The following is a 25,240-nucleotide window of genomic DNA, read 5'->3' as shown; positions in this document are numbered from 1 at the left end:
GCCTGGGATCAAATTTCTATTTATCTGTGTGCAAAGATACAAAAAAATGTTAAGATTCGGCCTGGTTGCAACCAGCAGGCATTAAGTTCACAGCCTCACGGACTTATAACATTGTAGTGAGCTGCAGACGACACAACCGCATGCAGCAACAATCGAGTGACAACTGGTTGGATAACACATCTATCTTCCTTGTCAAAAGTGGAAATTAAGGGAGGCAACTCTGTGGGCCAACTGACCAATCACAAGACACATGACCAAATAAGGTAAAATATGCCCTCCATGTATTTTTCCATGAAACTCTGAAGCGTCACATCACCCCACAGCATAGCTAATCCTGATTGCGTGCTGAAATAGCGCCCAGTGAACACTCTACTACATTGTTGTGCAGTCATGTACCTATAGGATGGTTTTCCCAACCTCACACTTCTTGGAGACAAGAAAAATAACTTATGGTGCCAGGGTGTCACACCATAATTCTTTTTTAATTATTACCTTATAGAATTTTGAAGTATTGGTCAGTTATAAACTTTAATAAATATGTAAAAACGTAATGTAATTAATACATGTATTAATTGAACCAACCAACAAATTACAATAGAAGAATAAAAAAATTATACATTAAACGTCATATAAAACGTAACCAAAATGAATAATTATTAATCAAGATTTTTTAACATAAACAATGTACCTTAAATGTTATGCATAATAGATTAAATATGATTATAAAACAACAATTAACCCTTAACAAGAAAATCATACAAGCAACCTAACTCATTGTTAGTTAAAGTATGGTTATTATTAGCAGGGTGGCAGGAGTAATGCAACGTTACAAGCACTACTTGGGATTAATCCCGCTGGGTGACTGGTGACGCACCTCTCGGCCGTGGCGCGCAACATGGCAGGTCGTCTGTTGGGCGTAGGTCCTGTGAGCAGGCGGGCTCTACTAGAGGCAGCCAGCCATGTGATGTGTCTGCTCATCTTGTTGCAGGAGCAGTTGTTGCGCAAGCAGTTCGGCCCGAAGGTGACCACCAAGGGCAGGCTGACCAGGCCTGTGAGTACACCAGAATTTATTTAATGTATTAGGTTTTGTGTTTTGTTGTCAGGGTCACTTGAGAGAAACATACACGAAGCAAGTCAGCAAACTTGGCGAAGGAATCGGCCATGTTCTATGTCGCGTGTCTCATCCTTGGATTACAGTGTGCATTTTAATTACTCTCTCTTTCCAAAGCATGATTTCTGCAAATATCTCTGTCCTTGTTTCAGTGTGCTCTGTTGCTAGATATATGCCATATAGCACAAATATTTTATACCCAACTTTATAACTTTATGAAAAAATGTTTTAAAGGTATCTAAATCATTGTATTTTTTAAAGAAAATTTTGGAATGAGAATTTTGGAGATACATTTTCTTGTTGTATTTCATCACGATAATCATCTGATATTCAATTTTTACTTCTAAGGAGTTGTAACTGAACAACATCATTTTGTTTTTGTCAACAAATTTATATCCTTTAATAGTAAATTTTTTTTCTGTGTTTGAGCAAAGCACATACTTAAATGGAATGCCTTGTTATTCATAGTGACTGACTGTTACAAATAGTTTCTCTTAGGAAATAATTGGTGGTTAGTATAGTATTTTTTTTCTTTCACAGTGGCCTACAACTGTAATAGAACTGTAAATATCACTATTTTATAGTGTTAGAAAAACCAACATATAGGAAAATTAAAAAAAAAAAAATCTATTACCAAACACATTTCATCTGTCTTCTATCCGTGTTTTTCCGTTCAGCAAAAACTGCTGAAGAATGTTTTCCAAATATGTAGTTTATAATTCTGTATTTAAAGTCAATGGGCGACGGATGCGTATTTTGATGTCCCATGCCTCTAATATACAAAAAAAAATTGTTTGTCTGTAAAGTCGGTTTACGGACGATAGTTTAACGTGACGTCATAACAAAACATTGATGAAATGATTGCATACTTTTATGAATAAAATTGAATCATTTTTATTAAATTATCACTATTTTATATGGATACAAAGGAGGAGTGAAATGAAATGTACAATTTAATTGATAAATTTACTTTTATTTGCACTCATTAATTCAAATATGTTTATTACTTTAACGAAGAGATTATTTTAATTATAACTTTTATACATGTTTGCTATTTAACTTCAAGATCGTCGAGAATGTTGTACGCTTTTTCGGAATTACACATTTAACAACAAGGTTTGTTCGTCGTGAAATTAAACGTAGAATTGAATGAAAATGCCCTTGCAGTTAATAAAATAAGTATTAGTAAGTTTAAGAAAGAATTTCGGCTTTAATCTCCAACACAGACGCTCGTGGTGCGCTGGGGCCGAGATTAAAATTCATTGAGAATATTTTACGTTTTTGTCTTCCAGTGCTCAAAATGATATGCAGTTGTGGCCCCGGGCACACAATTTTATTTATAATTCATTAATAATAATGCCCCTCGCGATAAACAAAGGAAAATATATATTAACGAGTGCCTGGTTGCCGCGGACGCGGATAGATAGCGCGATTCGTTCGGTTCGCGTCCGTCACCGTAGATGACAGCACCGTAGGGGAATAATATTATTTTGTTTTTATAATACGATTTTATAACAGATACACATCCCAAATACACCAAACTTATTTCTAATGTGTTACAATATTTTTTAAAACATTGTGCAAAAGATCCCGGGTGTAATTTGAATTATTATGTGTAACTGTAAAACACCATTGTTTGTACAAAACGTATTTGAAAATTCAACATTAATTTTAAATAACCGTACCGATTGTGCTGAAAATCTGTGGACAATCGTTAAATTACATATTATTAATAATTCAAACAACGAAAACATGATTGAAATGTCAAATCTATGGTTGTTCCAATCTAGTGGAAGAGAGATGCGGCGCAAGCGTACAATGAGCGTAACGGGACACATCGTAGTGGGACAATGTCCATTACGGGACACTTTTTCGTGCGTGCAGCCGGCGTTCATCGATTTATTAGATGTCACGTCAAAAAATTAAAACTTATTATAGTTAGTTAACAATAGTATTAAAAATAATATTTGAAATATTGAAATTGTGGTAGTATCAATGTGGCAGCAGTGGACACCAACTCTGTATACAGCCTGAGTGAGGCACACCACAGTGAGACACAGTGTGTGCTGGGAGTAATCTTGGGAAACCACAAACATCAGGATGGCTCGACTGGGATTTGAACCCAGGTTCAGCATTTACTCTGCACCACCTCGCGTGTTATGTCCCAAAATCTCCAATTTTTAGAGCCTATCAATTAAATGTATTGGACGTAGATGGAACATATTATTTTATATATAATGGATTGAAGTATAGATGATTATGTTAGTTGACATATGTTTCACACGAAGGTTGTAATACGTCAGGGAGTTTTGGATTTCTGGAAAATATTAGGAGGGGAGGAAGGCTCATCTCGTATCGTGAACCCTTTAACTGTGCCATGCAGATTATATTGGGGTTGTCTTTGTTTGCTTCAATGCTAAGTATTTTTAAGCAGAGTCATATTTTGTGGCTGTGAGGCCACTTTGTCCATAGTTTCTAGGCTTTTTTTTCATTGTCTTTGTCTAAGCATTTGTCACAACATTGAAGAATCCATGAGTACATTGTGACCATGAGAGTGTTAAGAAGAGGCACAAAAATTTATTTTGAAATTTTTCTATGGATATATTGCAGTTATCTGGTCAGTGAAAGATCATAAAAGACCTGGAGAAGTGAGGGAAAAGTCAGGGAGTTGTTTGTTGGTTTACCTGCTAAGTGGACGCTGTCAACTAGATGTCGTGTGCAGGTGGATGCAATCACGCCAGGTCCGTGGCTGTCAGACCACCCAAACTCTCCCCCTGCTGTCCCATCCTACCTTGGCTGCCCTTTTCGGTAGGTTGTCTTCGTACTGTTAATTAGTGTGATTCAAATGAATAATTTTTCAGCTGCATGTTTGTAACAATACTGAAAATTAAACATGAATATCAATAGCAAAATATAATTGTAATGCTCTTGTTTTTCTTAGTACTTTTTTCTTTTCATTTCAAAATTTGGATCCCTTTAAAAATGATATTGGCAACAAATCTGGATTTTGAGAACTTGTTTCCTACGAGAGCAGGCTTATGGAACAAACTGAACGCATGCAAACGTCATCATAGTATTAAAAGTAGACACAACAACAAATAAAGGGATGTACAGTTGTGCTCTTTATTCTGGTACATTCTGTGGTATTACATTGCAGTATGACCAGGTGGACTAGGTAAGCTGAAACTGCAGTGGTTTCTCAGTGCCTTCTCAGTGTTGAAGGGTAGGGATAACATAATACAGTCCTGGACCCCAGAAGGAAATTATTCATACCTCGACCTGCCAGGAAACAAACCCAGTACCTTTGGTTCAGCAGCTACTTGATGTATTTTAATACAATAAAATTGGCAACTAGTCATGAATTATTAAAAGTAGTAGACAACTGTTATGAGCAGCCAGATTTTTAATTTGGAGTATAGACACAGAATACGGTAATGTATGTTAAAATTGTGTGTTAGCCATAAAACCATAATGCTTTTATTTTTATATGAACATGGCTGCAGTATATTCAAGATGTAAGGTGATTCCTCATAAGAAATTGTGATGAATGTGCATCTTCAAAATCAATCATCTTCATATTGTTACGGCCGTCGACTGACTCTTATCTGTGTTGACCGTAAAGATGGAAATGAAGGGAATATGTACATGAAAAGTTGATAATGAAATGAATCGTGAAGGATGAAGGGGAAACGGAATGGAAGTGAATCTACCGGGATCGTATGTGTTCCTGATATCGTGACGGCCCTGTCATGAGTATCAGGTTCTGGGGGCGGTTCCACCACTCGTGTTTTTCCTTTAACATTTCTTAAGGTAGGGTGACGAGTGCCTATTTGCAAAACATTTCAAATAAAGTGGTTAAGGGTGAACGTTTCCACAAGAACATGTTTATTTCAGCAGTGTCAACGAACAGTTTATTCAACATATATTTAATTCTCTACTTTCTGGGTTTTTACAAGTACAATTTATAACCTTCTATTACTAACACATAATTACTGAACCATAGTTGTTCCTATCAGGGATACTGTCGTTAATAAATAAACCGTGCTTTCTGACATTTCCTAGAGCTTATTCTTAACCTCATTTGTCTCATGATTCGTATGTGCCTTTCCCTTGTTACCAACTGTTGCAGACTAATTTATCCCAAGTTACGTGACGGGTTACTTTAAATTATTAATAATGTCAACCGAGTGGTTGTTAAAGTGAGTATTTTTAGTTTTTGAAATGAGAGAGAGATACCAACTATTACAAGCTACATGGGCCTAAGGCCGTTGTGCTGCTGTCTAGTATTGAACCATCGTCGCATCGTGGCTGGTCACTCACCAATCGTCGTCCTGGTGGCGGAGTAGCGAGGCTTCCCACTGACTCTGTGACTCTCCCTTCTCGAATAAAATCTCCTGGTATAAGAAGCCCCTCCTGACCCTGTTTGCGTCTGTTGTTAATAACTTAAACAGTGACGCTTCGGCGCCGCTTCTGACGTCATTACACACTCCCCCTCCTTCCCTGTGCTTATGACAGAGTTTCGCTGCGCTGTGACCAAGGTCGCGCCAGCTGAGCGCGCGTGGCAAACAAACCTGTTTATTTCCGCGACCGTGTTATGCTATCGTTCACAAACATGTTTCCGCAACTCTCGCGGCACCTGTCCTTCAAAGTTTCCTGCTGTGTTTGTCATTTCACATCATGTCCCGCTGGTCCTGATCGTCTGGCTAGTTATTCGTTATTATATTGAAAAACAAAGAAAGCTTTCACTGGTATCCTACAGTATTTTAGGCCGTTACAAAGTCCCCTCCACAACAGCGGTGTGTCCTCACGCTGATAGGTTTACTTTTTTTCCCCTCAATTTACATTATTATACAATTATTTTACAAAACATTTTTTTTTCTCTTTTGGGTAAGGACATGCAGCTATTGGAGTATTACCTCTTTACGTAAATTTACTTATGGTAACTCTCCTAGGTTCAACTATGGTTCTTTTGTACACTTCCATATTCACACCCTTGATCAGTCTTAATGTTTTCAGGATTTCATTTTCTCTTGTAGTTAAACTAAAAACAATTTCACTTTTATACAATTTCCGGGTAGGCGTCTTGTGTCTTGGGGGTTCTGGTTTGATTGCTGCCCCCACATGAGTTTCTTTACATATGATGGACCAGCCCTTCCGATTCCAATTAGAACAGCCTCCCTGCTCCCTACAACAAAAATACCTGGTTACATACTGGTTACTGACAAACAATTCGCCCCCTTATTCTTATCCTCCCGTGCAAATTATTTCTAAGTCTGGGATTTTAGGGATGGGTTGGGAAGAGTCATACGTTTTTCACTCTTTTCTGTTCACTGTGTAGCTAACAGTTCTTTTAACAGATCATGAGTGTCTATCACTTGTGTATTTCACTGATGTACTGTTCTTTCGGTTGACTCTTGACGCACACTCGGCCATAGTGTATGGCGCGTAGTGTCTTCCTAACAACTGTCTCATCTTCTGCGGACTAGTCTCTTGGAGTCAGCTCACCTTCCTGTCTGTTTACTGCTGGAGTAGGGGCTGATGCTTCCGAAGCTGAGTCTCAGGTCGGTAGGTGTATAACAGTACTCAACAGTGAAACCCGCCTTCCGATCCAATAGGAAGGGGGGGGGTCCCGTCCCCGACTCACCCTGGGTAACTATCAAGACAAAAAAAAGGCAAAATCTGAAATAGGTATTGCGCTCCAAAAGTTGCACGTGGGCGGTCGAGCTATGAAAGGGAGAATAATCACAAACGTACACAGCAAGACTTTGGCTCATTAAAAACACAATGCAGATTAATGATATCCAAAATTTTAATATCGGCAACATCTTTCATAGGACTCATAAACAAAATTATTAAACAATCGTACATGGCATTTACCTAAACCTACTTTGACACTATATAATGTAAATATAAAGCTATCATAAAAATCAGAAAATACTAATATCATAGTAATGACAAAATACTATATAAAAAAAAGGATTAATTATGAAAGTTCAAAAAAAGTCCTCTTGGGAGCCGGATTTAAACTCGCGCACGTCCATCAATACTTGCACGTCTTGTTGCTTAGAGTCGAACAGCTGTTAACCGTGACTTTCAGAAAATGCATATATATAGTTCAGTCAAATGTGCCGTGAAAAATGTCACTTAGCCTTCACTGAAAATGTTTTAGTTCCGAGGGCAAAACAAGCAGGGAAACCAAATTTAAATTATAAATCTCTTGAGGTAATGACGTGAATTCCTACAAAAGTTTTGACACACTCAACATTAATCAAAGTCATGCAAAGTAGCTTGAACCGTTATAACAAATGGGAGGGTCTAATCAGTAAGCTTCCACTGAAATACGTGCTTCGTAGATAAGTTCAATTTGCAAAGCTATGCTTCTTATGAATAATATATTCTTCATCCACAACCGCTACATCCAATGCTACGTGTCGCCTCTTTACCTTAGCGTAAATCTTGAATATATCGCCACTGAACACGCCTCCGGGCAAGGCAAGGCCCCATCTCAGCAGGCCCCGGCAAGGGCTGGCCGGTGCAGAGTCGAAAAGCGGTTAAGCTTGCCTCGCGACGTGGGCCCTCCACACGTCCGGTCGCGGCGACTCCCAAACCAACAGTCCCGCGGCCCACAGTTCACCTCGGCACCGCCGGCACTCGGGCGCTCATGACGTCATCGGTGAATCGAACTCGCGCTCCCAGTAGCCTGCCATTGAATCACAATCAATATATATATTGAATAGGAATAAAACTAGAACGAAACCAAACCAAAATATAACTATAAAGGGAAATAATCACAATAATTAAATAATTAATCAAAAATTCAGTAACTAAAATTTTACAAAATTTAAAAGGATTCTTTAAAATGGAAATAATTCGTAAAATCAATAACAGCAAAAAAAATATAAATATCATAAATGTGGCCCGAGGGCCACAACAGGCTTATTCTGTAGCATCCCTGGAGGTTGCTGGGCTTTACTTCTTTCCTCTGGCCTGGAGTTTCTGCTCGGCGTCTTGTGTGCACTGGGTCAGTTGTGCTGTTGTCTATCGTTGTTTCTCTTCTATAACTTCAAAATCTTCTCGTATAGAAGTCTCTGAACACTCTACGCTTGTAGTTTATTTAGTTGTTGCACTTTTTTGTTTAAATGATTAGTAACTCTAAATAGGGGTAAGGATAACTGGATCTCCCACCCTTTGTCTTAGTTACAACTTTCCTTTTTCAAATTAATTCTATTATTTTACTTTATTCCCTAATTATTCTCATGGTTTCTATCTTTCTACGACTTATTTTGTTATTTACATTTTAACTTGCCATAGTTATTTTGATTTTCCCTTTCCTCTTAATGTACATTGTTTTCGCTTAACCTATTATGGTTTTACAATTTTATTAAAGTCTAAGTTAACCTAACAATTTAATTATCCTATTATTATAACATTTTGACCATTACAGCTATTTAGTCATTATGACCCTTGTCTTTATAATGTAACCCTGTGATATTTTTATTTTCTAATTTTTATCATTGTTTACTTTGTAACAATCTTTACATAATGGTGTAACTTCCTCACTACATAGCTTCATAACTTTACAACTGTATACCTGGTCGACCAGTTAACATTCTTTAACTCCTTACATAAAACAATCCTTAACAACTTAAAATCTACTTTTATTCTTCCTTAATTGGTTTAGACCTTATAATTACTCATTTACTTCTTCTTCTACTCTTAACCATATGTGATACTTGTTTCCCTCCTCATCTTTAAATGTTGCCCTAACCCTCCCTTGACCTTGAATAATCATTAGAGGATTATTCCCACAGGGTGTCTGTTCTTCTTCCTTGGAAGGTGACTTCTCCGTGACCTGGTTCGTTTGAGATCGGCATCTGGCTTCAAACAATCTCCACAAAACAAATATTAACAATACCATCGCTATTAGTGTTACTGATACACTTGAGGTTGTTTCTAACACAACTAATCCCTCTGCGTTTTCCGCTGTAGCTTTGGGCAATACTCCAATTCCTACTAGAAATGGATTTCTGATAATAATTAAAAGCGATAACATACTCACTATTCCTAATGCCAAAGTTTGTAAGTTTCTATAATAATACTGCACATGTTCATGCGGTTCCTTCAGGTCAACTGATGAACTTTGTTTATACGTTTCAAATGATAAATTTAAGTGGGGAATGGCTGAAGGCCAGTCCTCCTCTAAACAATCCGTTAAGTATGGGAAAATTGTTTTTGTGGAAGTGAAATATTATGGAAATTGCAAATGTTTTAATTTCGACCAAGCTGCTGGAATAACAAGAATCATCTCAAATTTCGTTGTAGTTTGGTAATCGCAAGGGTATGTTTCATCTATTTTCAACTCTCCCTCCAGACACATTTGACAGTCACATGGTACAGCCACATCTAAAGCTCCTGGGCATCCCCTTTCACTTAAGACCTGACTCTGATTTGGACCTTTGCTACACCTTAATTCTGTCCTCCCTACAGCGTTGGTTAGAATTTAATTTCTGAGGCCAGATTATTCTAAAATGCAATGGCACGAAGGATGTGTACAATTTAGCTTTACTTAACGGTTGGAACTGCGCCCCGGTGATGACTCCCACTGGTGGTTGGGGGGCTGTCTCCTGCGGGATCCTGGCGATTATCCAGGACACCATTAGGATCAGTATTATCCTCCCGTTCATCATCGTGCTGGCTGCTTCTTTTTTTTTCACCTGTACACTTCCAATCATAGTTTTAACATCACCATAATTTTTTTCTATCTTGTTCACCCAAACAAATTATACCTTTAGTAGGACGAAACCCTTTATTTTATTTTTTTTATTTAGGCTGACTTATTTTCCTTCTTCTCAATTAAATTCTGCTTCAAATGTTAATCCTAACTTAAGACCTACCATCTATTTATTATTCATTACATTATTTGTGTTACCATAAGATTCACATAAGTTTTTCTACTACTTCCTGTCAAAGAAATTCTGTCTCCAAAAATTACTTATGACTCATAACTTAAAAAAATAAACAAACTTTTACACTAGATTTAACTCATTATTCATTCTTAGTTACTTTCTATATGTAAACTTTAGTACTTACTTAAAAAAGACTACCTATTTCTTTTTACCTCTTAATCTCTTTCCATTTCTAAAATAACAATCATGTTACTTTGTGTAGTGTTTACGAATCTCTGTCACTCGCGCCGCCATTACATACACACTGCCCGCCACCCGCGGTACCAACTGCCTAAGTGTATCAACCACTATGCACGCAATATATACAACACTACATCTCCCCCACTTTCTTTTTATAGGTCCAGTTTCTGAGGTTTTCTTACTGCTCTCCCACTCTGCATTGTTCTATCTGCCAGCTGCTTGTAGTTCGTCCTGGCTCCTTCAGTTTCCCTCCTTTGTCCATTTTCGTCTGAGAATCCACGGAAGGGCTCTCCTCCTGGACTTGATTCTTGCCTGCTATCGCTCTTGGCTCCTTCTGTTTCCTTGCTCCGCACATCTTCCTCCAAGGAGTCATGGAAGAACGAAGCTCCTCCTGAACTCTGTGAGCTCCCTGGGAAAACCTGAAATGCAGGATTCTCTGCCAGACCAGGTGACTTTTCTCTTCTGGCCTGCCCACTTGTAGTTGCCATTCCTCCTGTTAATATTTGGTCGCCACTCCTGTCCTCGTCTTTTTGTGGGTGCACTTCTATCAGCTGCCGCCTGTTACTCCGTAGTGTCCCTTTTTCTGTATTAACTACAAATGAATGTGGCGATTGTGAGATATTTTTCACTCGACCATACCTCTTCATGTCTGTGATCCATACTTTGCTACCAACCTGAAGTGCTGGTAAGTTTCGTATTCCACTTTTCTCATCGTGGTTCTTCTTGTTTCTTTCTTTCAGCTTTTCATCTCTGTTCCTGAACTGTAGCATGAACTCTGCAGTCCATGATGGCACCAGCTTCGTCTCTACCATTGGCAGTGTATTTCTCAATTTCCTTCCGAACAGTAATTCCGCCGGTGAAAAACCAGACTCAAGTGGTGTGGATCTATATGCGAGGAGACCCAGATTTGGATCTTCTGATCGGGAGAGAAGACGTTTTGCAATATCCACTGCCTTTTCAGCTTCCCCGTTTGACTGAGGGAATCTTGGGCTGGACATTTCCATGGTGAAACCATAGTCCCTGGCAAACTTTATAAATTCTGCAGATGTGAACTGGGTTCCTCCATCCGTCCTTACTGTTTCAGGTATCCCATGCCTGGCAAACATGTTTTTGAGTCGTCCTATAACAGCCTCTGCCGTGATCTTATCTAGGCTAACGATCTCTAGGAATCTCGAGAAGTAGTCTTGTACTATCAGATAGTGTTGTCTGTGCAGTTCCATTATGTCCATGCCTAACATGAGCCATGGTCTAGTAGGTAATGGTGTAGTCTTCAATGTTTCTGATCGCTGTTTTCTATGTTCTATACAAACTGTACAGTTCTATACTTTTCTCTGGACATCCTTGGATACGTTGGGCCACCAAACTGATTCATTTGTGCGACGACGGCATTTTACTATTCCCATGTGCCCTTCGTGTATGCGCCGTAGCATGTCGGGTCGAAGTCCTTGTGGGACAAAAAGTCTGTTTCCTTTCATGATGAGGCCCTTGTTATATGTCATATCTCCTCTCAGAAGCCAGTATACAGAATCTTTGTGGAACCCGTTCAAAATGTTTTCTTTCAGCTGTTGGCATTCCAGGTCACTTTCTTGTGCTTTTCTGATTGCTGCCAAGAGCACATCTGAAAATGGTGTTTCTTGTATTATATTCTGAATGTGCAACTCTTCTTCAAGGATGTCCTTGCCTTCTTGCAATGGTTTTTCTGTTGGTGCCCTCGACAGTGCATCCGGCACGTGGAAGTCTTTTCCAGGCACATGTTGTAGGGTGTCCCTGAAACACATCCGCATTCGCAGCTTCTGTAGCCTTGCAGTTAAATCTGCCAGTGCTTTTGACCCCAACAATACTAACAGTGGTTTGTGATCAGTGAGAATGTGTACGCTTGTGCCTATAATATATTCCTGGAATTTTTCACATGCCCATGTGATTGCCAGTGCTTCTTTTTCAATCTGGGCGTATCTGGTTTCGGTCTCACTCAGGCTCCTGGACGCATATACAACCGGTTTCCAGTTGTTGTTCTCTTGCCGCTGCTCTAGGACTGCTCCTAACCCATACGATGACAGGCATCTGCCAGGATTCTAACATCTGCACCTCTCTTATACAGTGCGAGTGTAGGATGCTCTTCTCTGACAGTCTGCAATGCCTCCTTCTGTGCAAGGCCCCAAAACCACTCATTGCCTTTAATGAGTAATGCTCTTAGTGGCTGTATTTTGCTCGATAGATGAAGGATAAACTTCATCAGATAGTTGGCCATGCCGAGGAACCGACGCAATTCATGGACATTTGTAGGTTCTGGAATGTTCCTTATCGCTTTGGTTTTCTCCACATCAGGGTGTACCACACCATTGCCTATTATGTGTCCTAAGAACTTCACTGTGAGCACTCGGAACGGACACTTTGTTTTGTTGAGTGTGACACCCTCCTCTTTCAACTTTGCCAACACTAGGTCTACCCGTTTATCATGTTCCTCCACCGTGGCCCCATAGATGAGGATGTCATCCGCTTGATTCACAACTCCCGTCATCCCTTCTAGTATTTCCTGCATCCTTCGTTGGTAATGTTCTGGACCCGAGTTGATACCAAATGGTAAGCGCTTAAAATAGAAGTGTCCAAATGGTGTCAAAAATGTGATTAGGGTTGCACTGTGTTTACTCAGTGGCACTTGTCAAAACTCGTTCGATGCATCAAGTTTTGTGAATACCTTTGCTCCACCTAGCTGTGACAATGACTCATCCACAGAAGGTAACTGGAGACGTTCCCGACAAACATACCTGTTCAGTTCTATGTAATCAACGCAGATTCTTACCGCACCGTTCTTCTTAGGCACTACCACCATCGGTGCACACCATTCTGTTGGGGAACTGATTGGTGAAATTACACCTTCTTGGACCATTTTCTGTAGTTCACTTCTGACCACCTCTTTAAGAGGCAAAGCTACTCTTCTTGGGGCTGAAATTGCATACGGTGTGTAGTCTTTTTCTAGCACAATGTCATACTCTTCTTTTAGTCTCCCTAACCCCCTGAAAATCTCTGGAAACTTGTTAATAAAAACATTAGTATTATGTGTGCCAAGTTTCCACTTCTTCTAGCATCCTACCATCACCAACTTTGACGATGTTTAAGGCTCGTAAGGCTGGCCTACCTAGCAGTGGTATTTGCTGACCTGCTACCACAAATATCTCCTGCTCAATGCACTGTTTGCCTATACACATAGCCGTTTCCCAACAACGTCGATAGCCCGGTTACCAGCACCAAACAGCTTCTTGCTGGTGCATGTGACGACTAGGCCTAACCTTTCACTTAACTCTTGTCCGATGACAGTTACATCTGCCCCTGTATCTACCTTGAACTTCACCACAGTGTTTCCCACCTTTGCGTGAATAAACCACGGATCTGAGCATATTTCCATGGCCGATATTTCCCCCATGTAATAATAATTACCCTCTGTTTCACTTAGGCCTACGTCGGCTGTGCCTAACTCTTGTATGTCCACACTTCTGCAACACAGTGCATAGTGCCCTTTCTTTGTGCATTTATGGCATTTGATTTTATCGGCCAGACACTTAAACCATGGATGTGAAGGGCTGGTACCACATTTTGAACATCTGTTTGAAGCGGCTTCTTTGTTGTGTTGATGGCTATCACTTGTCTGCGTCCTCGGCTGTACCGGCTGTGCTACTGCTAGCTGCTTCCTTGGCTGGTGTTTGTAATTTCTGGTACTCCGTATGGCATCAATAGACATCTCCGTTGGTCTCACTGTTTGTTGTTGCTGGCGCACTGTCTCTGCCTGTCTTATTCGCTTAACAGCCTGTTCTGCGGTTAGTGTGCTATCAATTTGAAGTGTTTCGGACAGCTTATCGTCTGCTACACTGATGACCAACACTGTGGTGATAAGCTCATTACTCAAGGTCTGTAATTCACACGTTTCCGCAAGTTCAAACACATCATTTATAAATACGTCAGCTGGTTCACTGTCTTCTTGTCTACGTTTGAAAAATTTGGCTCGTTCGTAAACGAGATTTTTGTTTACCGAGAAGAAACTGTGGAACCGGCCTTTCACTATATCATAATTGGCCGCCTGGTCCTTCTGAAGTGCGAATGTTTCCATCATGTCATCAACTTCTGGATCCATACAGTACAATAACATGTTGACTTGAGCTTCCTGTGACTTTGCTTGCAAGTCGGATGCCAAACGAAACCTTTTGAATCATTTTATCCACTTCGGCCACTCGGACGGCGTGCGAAAGTCGAACTTGTCCGGTGGTACAATCTGAAACTGCGCCGAGCTCGCCATTGTGTTCACGACCAGTTCGTCCGTGTTTACAAGACAGCAATATATCACTATTACCGTAGCACCACTCCAAACCGCTGATTGCACTTATCTCGTACCCATAAATAACCGTAAATGGTAAGAATAAATCACAATATGCGACATATAACCCATTATTTTACACCTGACACCACGTAGTGTTTATGAATCTCTGTCACTCGCGCCGCCATTACATACACACTGCCTGCCACCCGCGGTATCAACTGCCTAATTGTATCAACCACTATGCACGCAATATATACAACACTACACTTTGCTTCTTAAAACCCTCTTCTTCTTTTTTTTTTTCATTTAAATTAGACATCTCATAACAATCAAACATCTGCATATACTCTTCTTATGGGTGTCCAACCCAACAACCAAATTTCTCAAGTTTCCTTATACTTAAATATGCAATGCAAATCCCCTCTGTGGTGCCTGTACCCTTTAGGCCTACCACCCCTTCTCACATCCTGACAACTCTTATTCCTCAGGGTTTGTCTTCACTGTCCCAAATCAAATATCTCAAAAAATATATAATTTTTTTTTATTATTTTAAGAAAACCAAAAATTAACTCTGAATTTATTATGGAGCCTGAAATCTTTATATCCCACAGCAGCTAACATGACTAAATCCCATGGAACCCCAGGTTTACATTACCTGTGCCCAAAAAAAAAAACCATTTAAGCACACCAGGCTTTCCCCGCACTGGTTTTACAGCATCACACAATATTTAGGGCCCCTGATCTGCCATCAGTCCCAAGGAGTTTTTCCACAACCCCTATCTAAACAAGCACCTACCGCATTTCTTTCAAATGGCTATTGGTTTTACGGCATTCTTTTGGGATCCGACCATCAAGTTAGGGCTAATAGAACACTAAACCTCCATGTAAATCAATTAAGTTTTCTCTCTATTTTCTTAAAATCCAAAAAAAAATTATTGAAACATGCCAAAGAAACTTCTGAAAAAAAATTCATAACCTTATCTGCAAACAATTAAAATATATAGACTGTATCTCTCACGCAGTTAAACTCCACTGACTGAATATCTCAACTGAGTTTTCCTAATAAATATGCAGTACACGCACACGCACACACATTGACGGAGATTGAAGCATGGCACGGTGGCGATGTTGGGTTGTGGCTCACGGATGACTCATAGGAGAGAGGCTGCCCATGGTGACATCAACCTGTTTTCTAAACATAATAAATAATCTTAATTGCTTTAGTTTAAACAAGTAAGTGATTACTAAAACTACAAATATTACCAAGGTTTCAGAACTGTAAGAGTAACATTTCATTGTTCAATCAAATCATCATATCTTCAAATACCATTAAATCCATAAGCTTTGTAAGATTTAATATTTGAGGAAAGGAAATTCATAAGTAAAAACACTAGCAACTGTTCAGTGAACAAGGACTACGTTATTTATCTCTACAGAAGCTATTAAGGAAATGTTTGTGTCTGCAGAAATTTTAGACCCTCACTTCTTTCTTACTAAAATTTAATAAGTTGCATATTTACTAAAACTTATATTTCTGTGGTTTTCCTCATTATCTTTTATTTCCTGACTCTTTCAGATCAACATTTAGATTCGAGGCAATCTTGTAAGAACCAAATGTGAGATTTGTATTTAAAAAAAAAAAAAAAAGATAGTTTATGAAAACAAGCAATTGAGCACTGAAACATTTATTAATGAATTGAAGAGGAATTTAGATATGTGCCTTAGGCCAAAGGGAACAGTTTGGAGTGCATTAATTCTAGTAATGGTTTTCATGAAACTGAATCTTCAATTTAAATCACAAATAAACCTTGAAGCCACATTTAGGACTTAAGGATTAAAAATATAAAGTGTAAAAGAATAAACTGTATCATCTATGCGGTATAGACATTTAATCCTTTAAATGTTCATTTTAAATAATTACATATTAAAAGTACAGTATTTTGGGAACAGAAATAGGATAGGTACTTATATGTTTTTTCAACATCAACTGTTTCAATGCAGCCAGGTCAGCAGTGTTTATTTATTTATTTATTTTTTAAATTTCTCTTATTTTATATTAAATTAATAACAAATACTCTAAAAGTGTAAGGGGTGCATCATAGACACAGATTTTTTTAAAATTTATATATATTTGTGTGTGTGTTTGTGTCTGTGTGTATATATATAATGCACCGCTAATACAATATTTATATTGACTTAGCCTCAGTAGTGTACTCACCATCTCTATCTCGCGGAAGCTGAGGAATAAATGTTGATAGACAATCGCATGTCTCCTGGGGTTCGATGTCAGGCTGTGGCGTCATCTTGGGCAGCTGCTTGCTGCTATGGCGGTCCGGCCTACAGAGGCCCTGTCAGTATTATGTCCACAACAAAGGTGAAGGCACGTTGCCTGTATTTATCAACTTCAACTCGTACCCAGTCATTGCTTCCGCTGTCAGGGCGTTGAAGCAAAAGCTCCGAGCATTGCCCCGAGGACTTGCTGATTACGCATCGCCGCTGCAGCCTTTCGTGGCCAGCATTGCAAAGATTAAGAGCCCTGTCTACTTCGACTTGCAACAGTGGGAAGATAAAACAAACATGCCCAATAAACTTCAAAGTTGTCAGTATTGAATCCTTGAATTTACATTTCCGCCAATATTAATCTTCAAATATTTTCCTTGTGTCTCAAATCTTTAAAATACTAGAGTTTCAGTAGCATTTTAGAATTCAACAAGACCATCCTTAGAGAATTAGAATATTGATGCACTGATATTATAGCTATGAAGCAGTTTCCCAGGGTGAAGCCAGCCAAAGGTCTGGAGTGTAGCTCCAGACACAGATATTGCCATTAGTTTTTAGAGACAAGACAATATTGTGAATTGCGATGAAACCATAACACTAACACAGAAATCCAAGTTATACCATTTAACAGTGAAAGGCAGGTTAAATCTGAACAAGTGGATTGTAAACACTATTTGTGTTCCACAATTAATAATACACTCCTTCTTTTCTTACCTTATTTTATCTTACAGTTTTTGATATGTACTTAAAACACGCAAATAATTTTTGTTTAAAATAACATGTGAACTTAACTACCTACTAATAAAATGACACAATTTTTTTGGAATAAGTATTAAGTAATATTTAAAATTACTGAGTTTAATTATGGCACCCTAATTATGAAATAAACTGCATTTATAAATAAAACCTGTAAAACAGAAATCCTCCAATTTAAAAACAAAATCGAGCTAAATCAAACCATTAAATCTGGTCTCCATTAATCCTAAAGCCTAGTGCACGCTGTTTTATTTCTTGAGCGAAACAATGATTCCATTTCCAGCCAGTGTAAGGTTGGGGCTGAGGTAGCGATGGGTTGGCTGGGCGCCATTCAGTGAGAAGCCTCTCTGCAGTGACCCCTGAGCCTCCGCCGACTGGCACAGCCAGGCACAAACAGTCTGATATCCGGAAAACAGTTAAATGTCAGGTTGTTTGTGCTCTATGACGGGAACAGGTGCCAGTTTCAAAAACATCGCAACTGTTTTGTCATAGGAAACCTACTGTGTTTGTCGGTGTTGTCCTCTTTGTGTTGTCCATAATATCTGTTTTTCTTTATTGTTGTGTTTGTATGTTTCCTGCATTGTCCAGGTTTTGTTGTGTGCTTGCATTTACTGTTATTGTTAAACTGTCTCATCATTTTTAGCCCACTGTGTTCGTCTGTGCTGTTATTATTTTTTTCATTACTAAATTCCTTTCACGGATGCTGTCTGATATTAAGTTTGAATGTGTTTGTCTGTGTTGTCATCGTTCTGTTGTCCATAATACCTTTTTAGGGACATTGTTGGGTTTATCTTTTTGATATAGCTTATTTAGGCTTGTTCTCTTTGTGTTTGTGTTAAGGCTGCTGGGTACGGTGGGCTAAATAGTGGGAATCATGTGTACCGCTGTTGATCTTTTTTGGGAGAATGAATGGAGTTAAAGCTATAAACATTTTGGAAGTAAGTAATATAATGTCGTATAATTGTCTGAGACTTTTTATATTTGTAAAAATATTTAAAATTTCTGAATAAAAAATTATGGAAAAAATCCATTTTAAACATTACTTTCTTGATTGCAGTGAACGAATGCAGCATAAATACCACAAAAAACTATGTCTTAGACTCGCACCTTACCATGTTCTATAGTAATTTGCAACTTGAACATTACTTGAATAATAATCAGCCTGTAAAACTAGTAATCAAAATTAAATAATTTAAATATTTTCTCTCATGAAAACAGGACATCTATTTGTGGACATATGTTGCTTCTATCCCCAACACCTTGAGTGAATGCGGAGCAGACATGCGAGCGATAAGAAAGTGGCGACTCACGTTTCCTTAAACCGAGGCGGATTATCGGCAATGGCTTTTAGGTTTGTTGACAGTAGCACCATTGAATATGTATATACATATTCAATGGTAGCACAAATAGCTTGTTTCCTTTTCTTAATTTTTAATTGCAAGATTATATTTAAAACATTGCGTTTGAGGATACTTTTATCGAAGCGTGTTATGATGCAGGGAGAGAAAACCCGCGGACTAGCGACATCATCTGGCACGATTCCCACATGCAAAGGTCTGGGGATGGAACCCACCGGGGTTCGAACCAAATCGCCGTGGTGGGAGGCTAGGGTCTTTACCAGTTGATCTCCGCGGCTCCTGCTGTTATTGAACATTGCGAATAAGTTATACAATAAAAGTAATCAAAACGGCTTGTTGTTCTCTAAATTCCTCCTTCAATACGTTATTAAGAAAGCCTTTCAGGAAAAAATCATTAAACTCAAGAGAACTCAAATTCCTCTTCCGTCCCTTTAAACTGTTACTTTCGCAATTGAAAACATCAAATTTTACATATCACTTGAGAGTTAATTTATAAGCAAAATAGTTGCTTGGAATACATCCTCAACATTCCCAATATCAGCGAATATGTATGAATCTGGAATACTGTTTTCACTTTGGTTTTTTTAAATTTTTATGCTTGATTTTAAATATTGGGATTCACAAAAAAAAATTTTAAACGTTTTGTGTGTTTTGAAAAATAAATTTATTTTTTAAATTATATTAATTACATTAAAGTGGTGCAAAATACAAGTATTAAGCTGTGGTTCACTCTATATTCATTTACAGCTCTTCACAAGTCTCTCTTCTTTGGCCCTCTGGGCTTCTTGTTCGGCTGTAATTATGTACAAGGGATCCTTAATATTCATCTTGTCAAATCTTTTTGAAAACTGGGGGTTTACTATTTCCTGCAGCAGACATTCCTTGTAGAATCTGAAACAAATATAATTATAAATTCGCTTAGGTATGTTGTATGTGTGTAACATAAACTTTAATTATATTTTTATTTTAACACTGCCAGTTCTCTGCATATGTTAAGAAATTGATAAGAAGACATATTTGAGTAGTAATTGTGTGTGTGTATATACCAAAATAGCTTACGAAAAAACTACCAGTAATGCAATGTATAAGTTGTAAATGCATATCAGTGGTATAAAAACCTAACTGTGAAAGATGTGTTACAAAAAAGAAGAACCGTAGAGGCATATAAATGAAGTCTTCATTTAGCACCGCTGTATGAACTGCACATTTTACTGCTCTACTCAATAATTGTATGTAAAATTATAAGAAAAATACCTGCACAAATATGCTTCCATTTTTTCGCACCAGAAAGCGTCTTTTTCGATAATTTCATGTCATCCAGTGGGAAGTGTAAAGCACAAAGTAACAATATTTTCTTCCCGTTATGTGCATCTGCCCTTGCACTTGATAAAAATAGTTTGAATCACGTCTCAGTAGCAGTTTTCCGTTAATTATTGCGCAGTGAGTAATCTGAAATCAGTACATGATATGTTTTATGCCACAAAATGGCTTCTTTCGGACTTTGGTACTTATCTGCTGAAAGAGGGCACTTAATTTCCATAATGGCATCGTCACGCTCCAAACCATCTGCAACATAATTTTACATGACTTCTGTATGAGTTAATCGTAAAACCGAAATTACATTATCAAAATTTAAAATATATATATATAATTGCATATTTTAAATGTACCTGGAGTTGCACCAAGAAAAGGATATTCAGAATCTATGAATAAGCCACACACTGTTGCCACTATTCTGTGATCTTCTGCCAGTTTTCACTTGCTACAGGTTCGTTGGCAATACCATACTGTGTACCTTTCGTGCTGAAGTTTCCATACAATATGGAATGAACTAAGTTTCTACAAGATGTTGTAGCTCTCATTTTACAAACCCTGCCGAAATGGGAAGCAGTTAGTAACTTCCTCCTCTCTGTATTCCACAAGTGACATCTGTATTGCAACAAAGTCGTTCTCTGTAGCTCATTTCGCTCTTCTTCGGTCCGCACGAGACTAGCAACGAAACTTCTTTTCTTTTCCTACAGCTCTGATGCTGTAATAGTAATCTCTGGTTGATCTTCCTTTGCCCGTACCAAACCATAGTGCTCATCTGCAGTATAAAGTATTTTTTCGCTTTCATTTGTATCTTGGTATTGTGCAACCGTTGATGTTTCCTTCTTTGTCTTGCTCGTTGTTGCTGGTCGACGATTTTTTTTTTGTGTTCATTCCTAGAAAAAAAAATGTACATGTAATTGTAAAACAATTTCCCTTACTAACTCCGTTATATTTTGTACACTAATAATATGTTTGAAATATAGTTCACCCTGCCAAAATATTTTTGTGATGTAATTATTTTTAGAAATAATTGCATATTGGCTTCAAAAGTTTAGTAAAGAAACTTTCATAAAATTGCACACACCCCATATACAAGTTGGCAGTGTGGATGTCAATAAAACACTTAATGGCTGCCCCTAAATATTTCTTGTAGTGTTCAATATTGTGGTTACCTGAAATAAATTTTTCTTGATATATCACCCACAATACAGCTTTCATTACAACACGAGCCTGTATTATTTTGGTCTGGCATGGGCGAGAGTGTAGCTTCTGCCAAGTCATTAGCATCGCTCCTGAAAGTAAAATATAACTTTCATGTTATATTTCATACAAAGATTTTTTGTGAAATTTTGTGAATGAAGCATATAATGGTTGGGTATTTGTATTGTTAAAATATATATACGTATACACTATATGTCTGTATTCTCTGCCATGATTTCAACCCACTGGCTCATGATACATACATTTTGTGGACATGGTTACGTTATTGAATTAAAATTCATATTACTGTCCATGTTTAAGGCCATGAACGGGAGCTTTTAAAATACTGATGCAAATTATTCAAGTACTTCGTACCGAAATGCATTGAAGAAACTCAAGACAGTGCGTATGCACTGCAATGGCGATGTAAAAAATAGTTATTTAATTAGTAACTTGTCGCCCATTGCAAAAATCCTTTAAAAATAACAAGCAAAATGTTTCTCTTAAAAAAAATTATTTCGGGAAGAACTGTAACACTTACTATCAAGGTCTTACAATGAACTTCACTTTCAATGGTTTTATACTTTAAGAATATGTATATTTCTAATTGGATAATTTTCTATTGCTTTAGTTAACCTTTACATCATGTAAACGGACGACACAGCATTTATTATGTAATCATTTCATTTATTAAATAAAACACTATACACACATAAGCTACTCTTATTGGAAACAAGAAGTAAGAACCTAAGCTAGCCATGGGTTGTTTCAGATATGTACAGCTGTTTAGCATAATTTGTTGGCAGTCCGAGCTGTCTGATGCATGCTGCATTCGCTTAGGGCCTTGAATCGTGTATACCAAAATAACTTATTCACTCACTCATTCACTCTCTTTATACCTTTGCTTAAATTACATATAATAATTAATACAAAATGTGTGTTTTGAAATTAAATCCTGTAAGATTTTTACTTACTGAACTAGCTGTTGCTTTCTTTTCTTCCACCAAGCACGAGAGATTTTCTTTCTTGACTCTCTTCTGATACATGGTCTTACACGTAGACTTGTATTTTCTTTTGAGAATCGCCAACTTTTTTTCTGCGACATTGCACATGAAAAAAAACGTAATGTTATGTTCAACTAGCCCAGAATGTCTGCGCTACACCTTCGGAAAGCAGTTTGAGAGAGGAACCGGTTATCGGCAACACAATCTTCGCGCGTATTGTGTCTCACATTTGTTGCCCTTGGACTCGCAGTGGAAGAAGGGTCTAACGATCAGGCAGGGAAATATACAAATGTTGAGCTAGATGGGCGCGTTGCCCTTGTTGTCACGGGCAGCCTTAATTTTTATTTCTTAATTTGCATCCTTGAATTTTTTCCATGACGAAACAGTACAAAACTGGAATGGTGAATGTCCAAGAAATTGTATTAATTCAAATAATACAGTTGTGAAATATATTTTAAGTTTGCTTTTAAAACACTGCTTTGAATTAATTTCTCTACTTGTACCAGAAATTTAGTGCAAATAGAACCATCCTTATAGCATGCTAAATTAGTAAAGTATTTGAATACAAATATTAAAATCAAACTGCAAAAGTGAGGAATTTTTTATTTAACATTTATAGTATAGTTTAAATGTTAAATTTTAGCATTTACTTGAACATTGTTTCTTAAATGGCAATAGATTTCTCCAAATGATTATAAATATTACAAACCAACTATAAAAGAAGCATGTTTTCAAGTATTTATAGGTATTATTGCAGTTGTCTCAGACTTCCTATTGTTGCTTGTTTTCAGCTTGTCTCTCCCTCTGGACTTCAGGCATTATACTGTTAACTGTGCACATAGGAATAAAGTATAGCTGACTATAACAATCCCATAGTGTGTGAACACATTCATACTGTAGAGCAATTATTCAACCTCAGTGTCAGTATAGTTATATAAGGAGTTATGCAACAATTTTGACACTTTGAATACCATTGATTATTCCTTAATATTCAAAGGGTAAGTTGTAACGGTTCGTTACATACAAAAATAAAAAGATTTAAAGCGTCGATTGTAGTTTTTGTTTTATTCTTTCAAACTAGAATGTACAGACGAATCCAAACACTTCCAAAAGAGGCTGCTCACTCATTCCACATACATTCGCCCGTCGAGAAATGCTCGCAGCTCGCGCGAGGAGAATTAACAATAAAAAATAATAACGTCAATTAAGTTCTTCAGTAAGATCTTACTGTAAGCTATAATCATACAAAAATCGGTAGGGCCTCAAATACGGCCGCACCTGGTGAAAAACCGCGAACCGCCGAAACGCGGCCTCGCCTGGCAGCGATCGCCCGACGACTACTGATGAACTCATGACACGTCTCCTCCACGCAGGGAGTAGACATCACATGACCTCACCGACCAATCACACGCACTCTTCATTCACACTTACAGATACAAGCCAATCACAGAACAAATTACAATACATGAAAAAACCTTGTACATACAGAACTCTGGGCTTCCCCTGATCTGTCTCTTTTCAATTTCACATCAAAATCGGGGACTCCCATTCTCATTCTCTCTCCCACACCGTGAGACAGCAGTTATCACACATTTCCCACGACCAGTGGGGAATCCCAGCCTCTATCTCTGTTGGCGGGGAAGCACTGTTTCTTTCTCACTTGCATTTATAGGCCTCTTTTGCCCCTCTCTTTCTATACCTCACCCCAGACACAGTCCCTTGTTCTAGAACCTTATGTAACATCTGCAATCTAATAAAACGTAATATATAATTATAATACAATATTCAAATTTAAATAAATAATAGATAAAACTCATTACAATAATATTAGGCAAATATAAGTAGAAAAACAAAGTTGAAAGGATGACAGAAGAAACATGATTATTAAATAATTATAAATTCAGAATAAAATATACTGGCAACCTAACCATTACTTAGTAACAATATTATTAGTAGGAAGGGCATGTATGCTGCAATGCTACAAAGTATTTGGAATAAAATCAAATTTGAAACCTAAATTATTTGTTTTGATGTTTGAAATGTTGAATATTCACTAGGTTTATTGAGCATGTTCTTGTATGAGAAAGAGAGCAGTGAGAACTGGGCTTTAAGTTATGAGCCATTTTAACTTTCGCCAATCTGGTGGTGGAGGTGTATATGAGGTGGCAAGGAGATGCTATGGCCACAACAGCATGTAACATGTGCTCATCCTTTTTCCCCACAGGCCCACATCACCGGCATGTTTGCCCAAGGCATGCAGTCGACGTACGTGGTGCGAGGTACGTATCACAACTGTGCAGTACTGTGGAAGCCCAGAAAGTAAACCTTTTGTGAGTGACAACACAGTTAGGCTGGGTTTATAAACTACGCAAGAGATGCAACAGCGCAACATGCAACCTACGCAAGAAAATCTCAGTTGTTTATGAAGCATGCAAGTCGCAAGACGTCACCAACTTTATAATTTAAACTTATAATAATAATAAACATTGTCATCATCATCCATCCATCAATTATCCATCAATCAATCGCCCATCACTCAATCATCAATCAATCATCCATCCATCAATCATCAACCTCATCAGCATCATACATCACACCCATCTCATCAATATCATCCATCTCATCAGTATCATCCATCTTATCAATATCATCCATCATCATTCATCATCATTCATCATCATTCATCATCATCATTATTCTCAACTGCTTCCAGTCTGTGGCCGAGTCAGCAAAGTAAAATGCCTCCACCTTCCTCTGTCACTCCA

The 25,240-nt window shown here is 38.0% G+C and overlaps 1 protein-coding gene across 6 annotated transcripts in view; it reads left to right on the top strand.

Moving 5' to 3' along the window:
- The window catches only part of LOC134527856 (uncharacterized), a 162,723-nt gene that overhangs the window by 68,203 nt on the left and 69,280 nt on the right, over nt 1–25,240 (top strand). For all 6 annotated transcript variants that reach the window (XM_063360823.1, XM_063360821.1, XM_063360824.1 and 3 more), the window contains exons 3-4: nt 989–1,051; nt 24,700–24,754. In XM_063360823.1, the coding sequence (XP_063216893.1) occupies nt 24,715–24,754 (40 nt within the window). In that variant the 5' untranslated portion in view covers nt 989–1,051; nt 24,700–24,714. The remainder of the gene's footprint in view (nt 1–988; nt 1,052–24,699; nt 24,755–25,240) is intronic.

Source organism: Bacillus rossius, chromosome 1 (genome assembly GCF_032445375.1).
Source record: "Bacillus rossius redtenbacheri isolate Brsri chromosome 1, Brsri_v3, whole genome shotgun sequence".
Classification (NCBI taxonomy): Eukaryota; Metazoa; Arthropoda; class Insecta; order Phasmatodea; family Bacillidae; genus Bacillus; species Bacillus rossius.
Note: the sequence above shows the minus strand (reverse complement) of the source record. Positions and strands in the feature narration are given on the sequence as shown.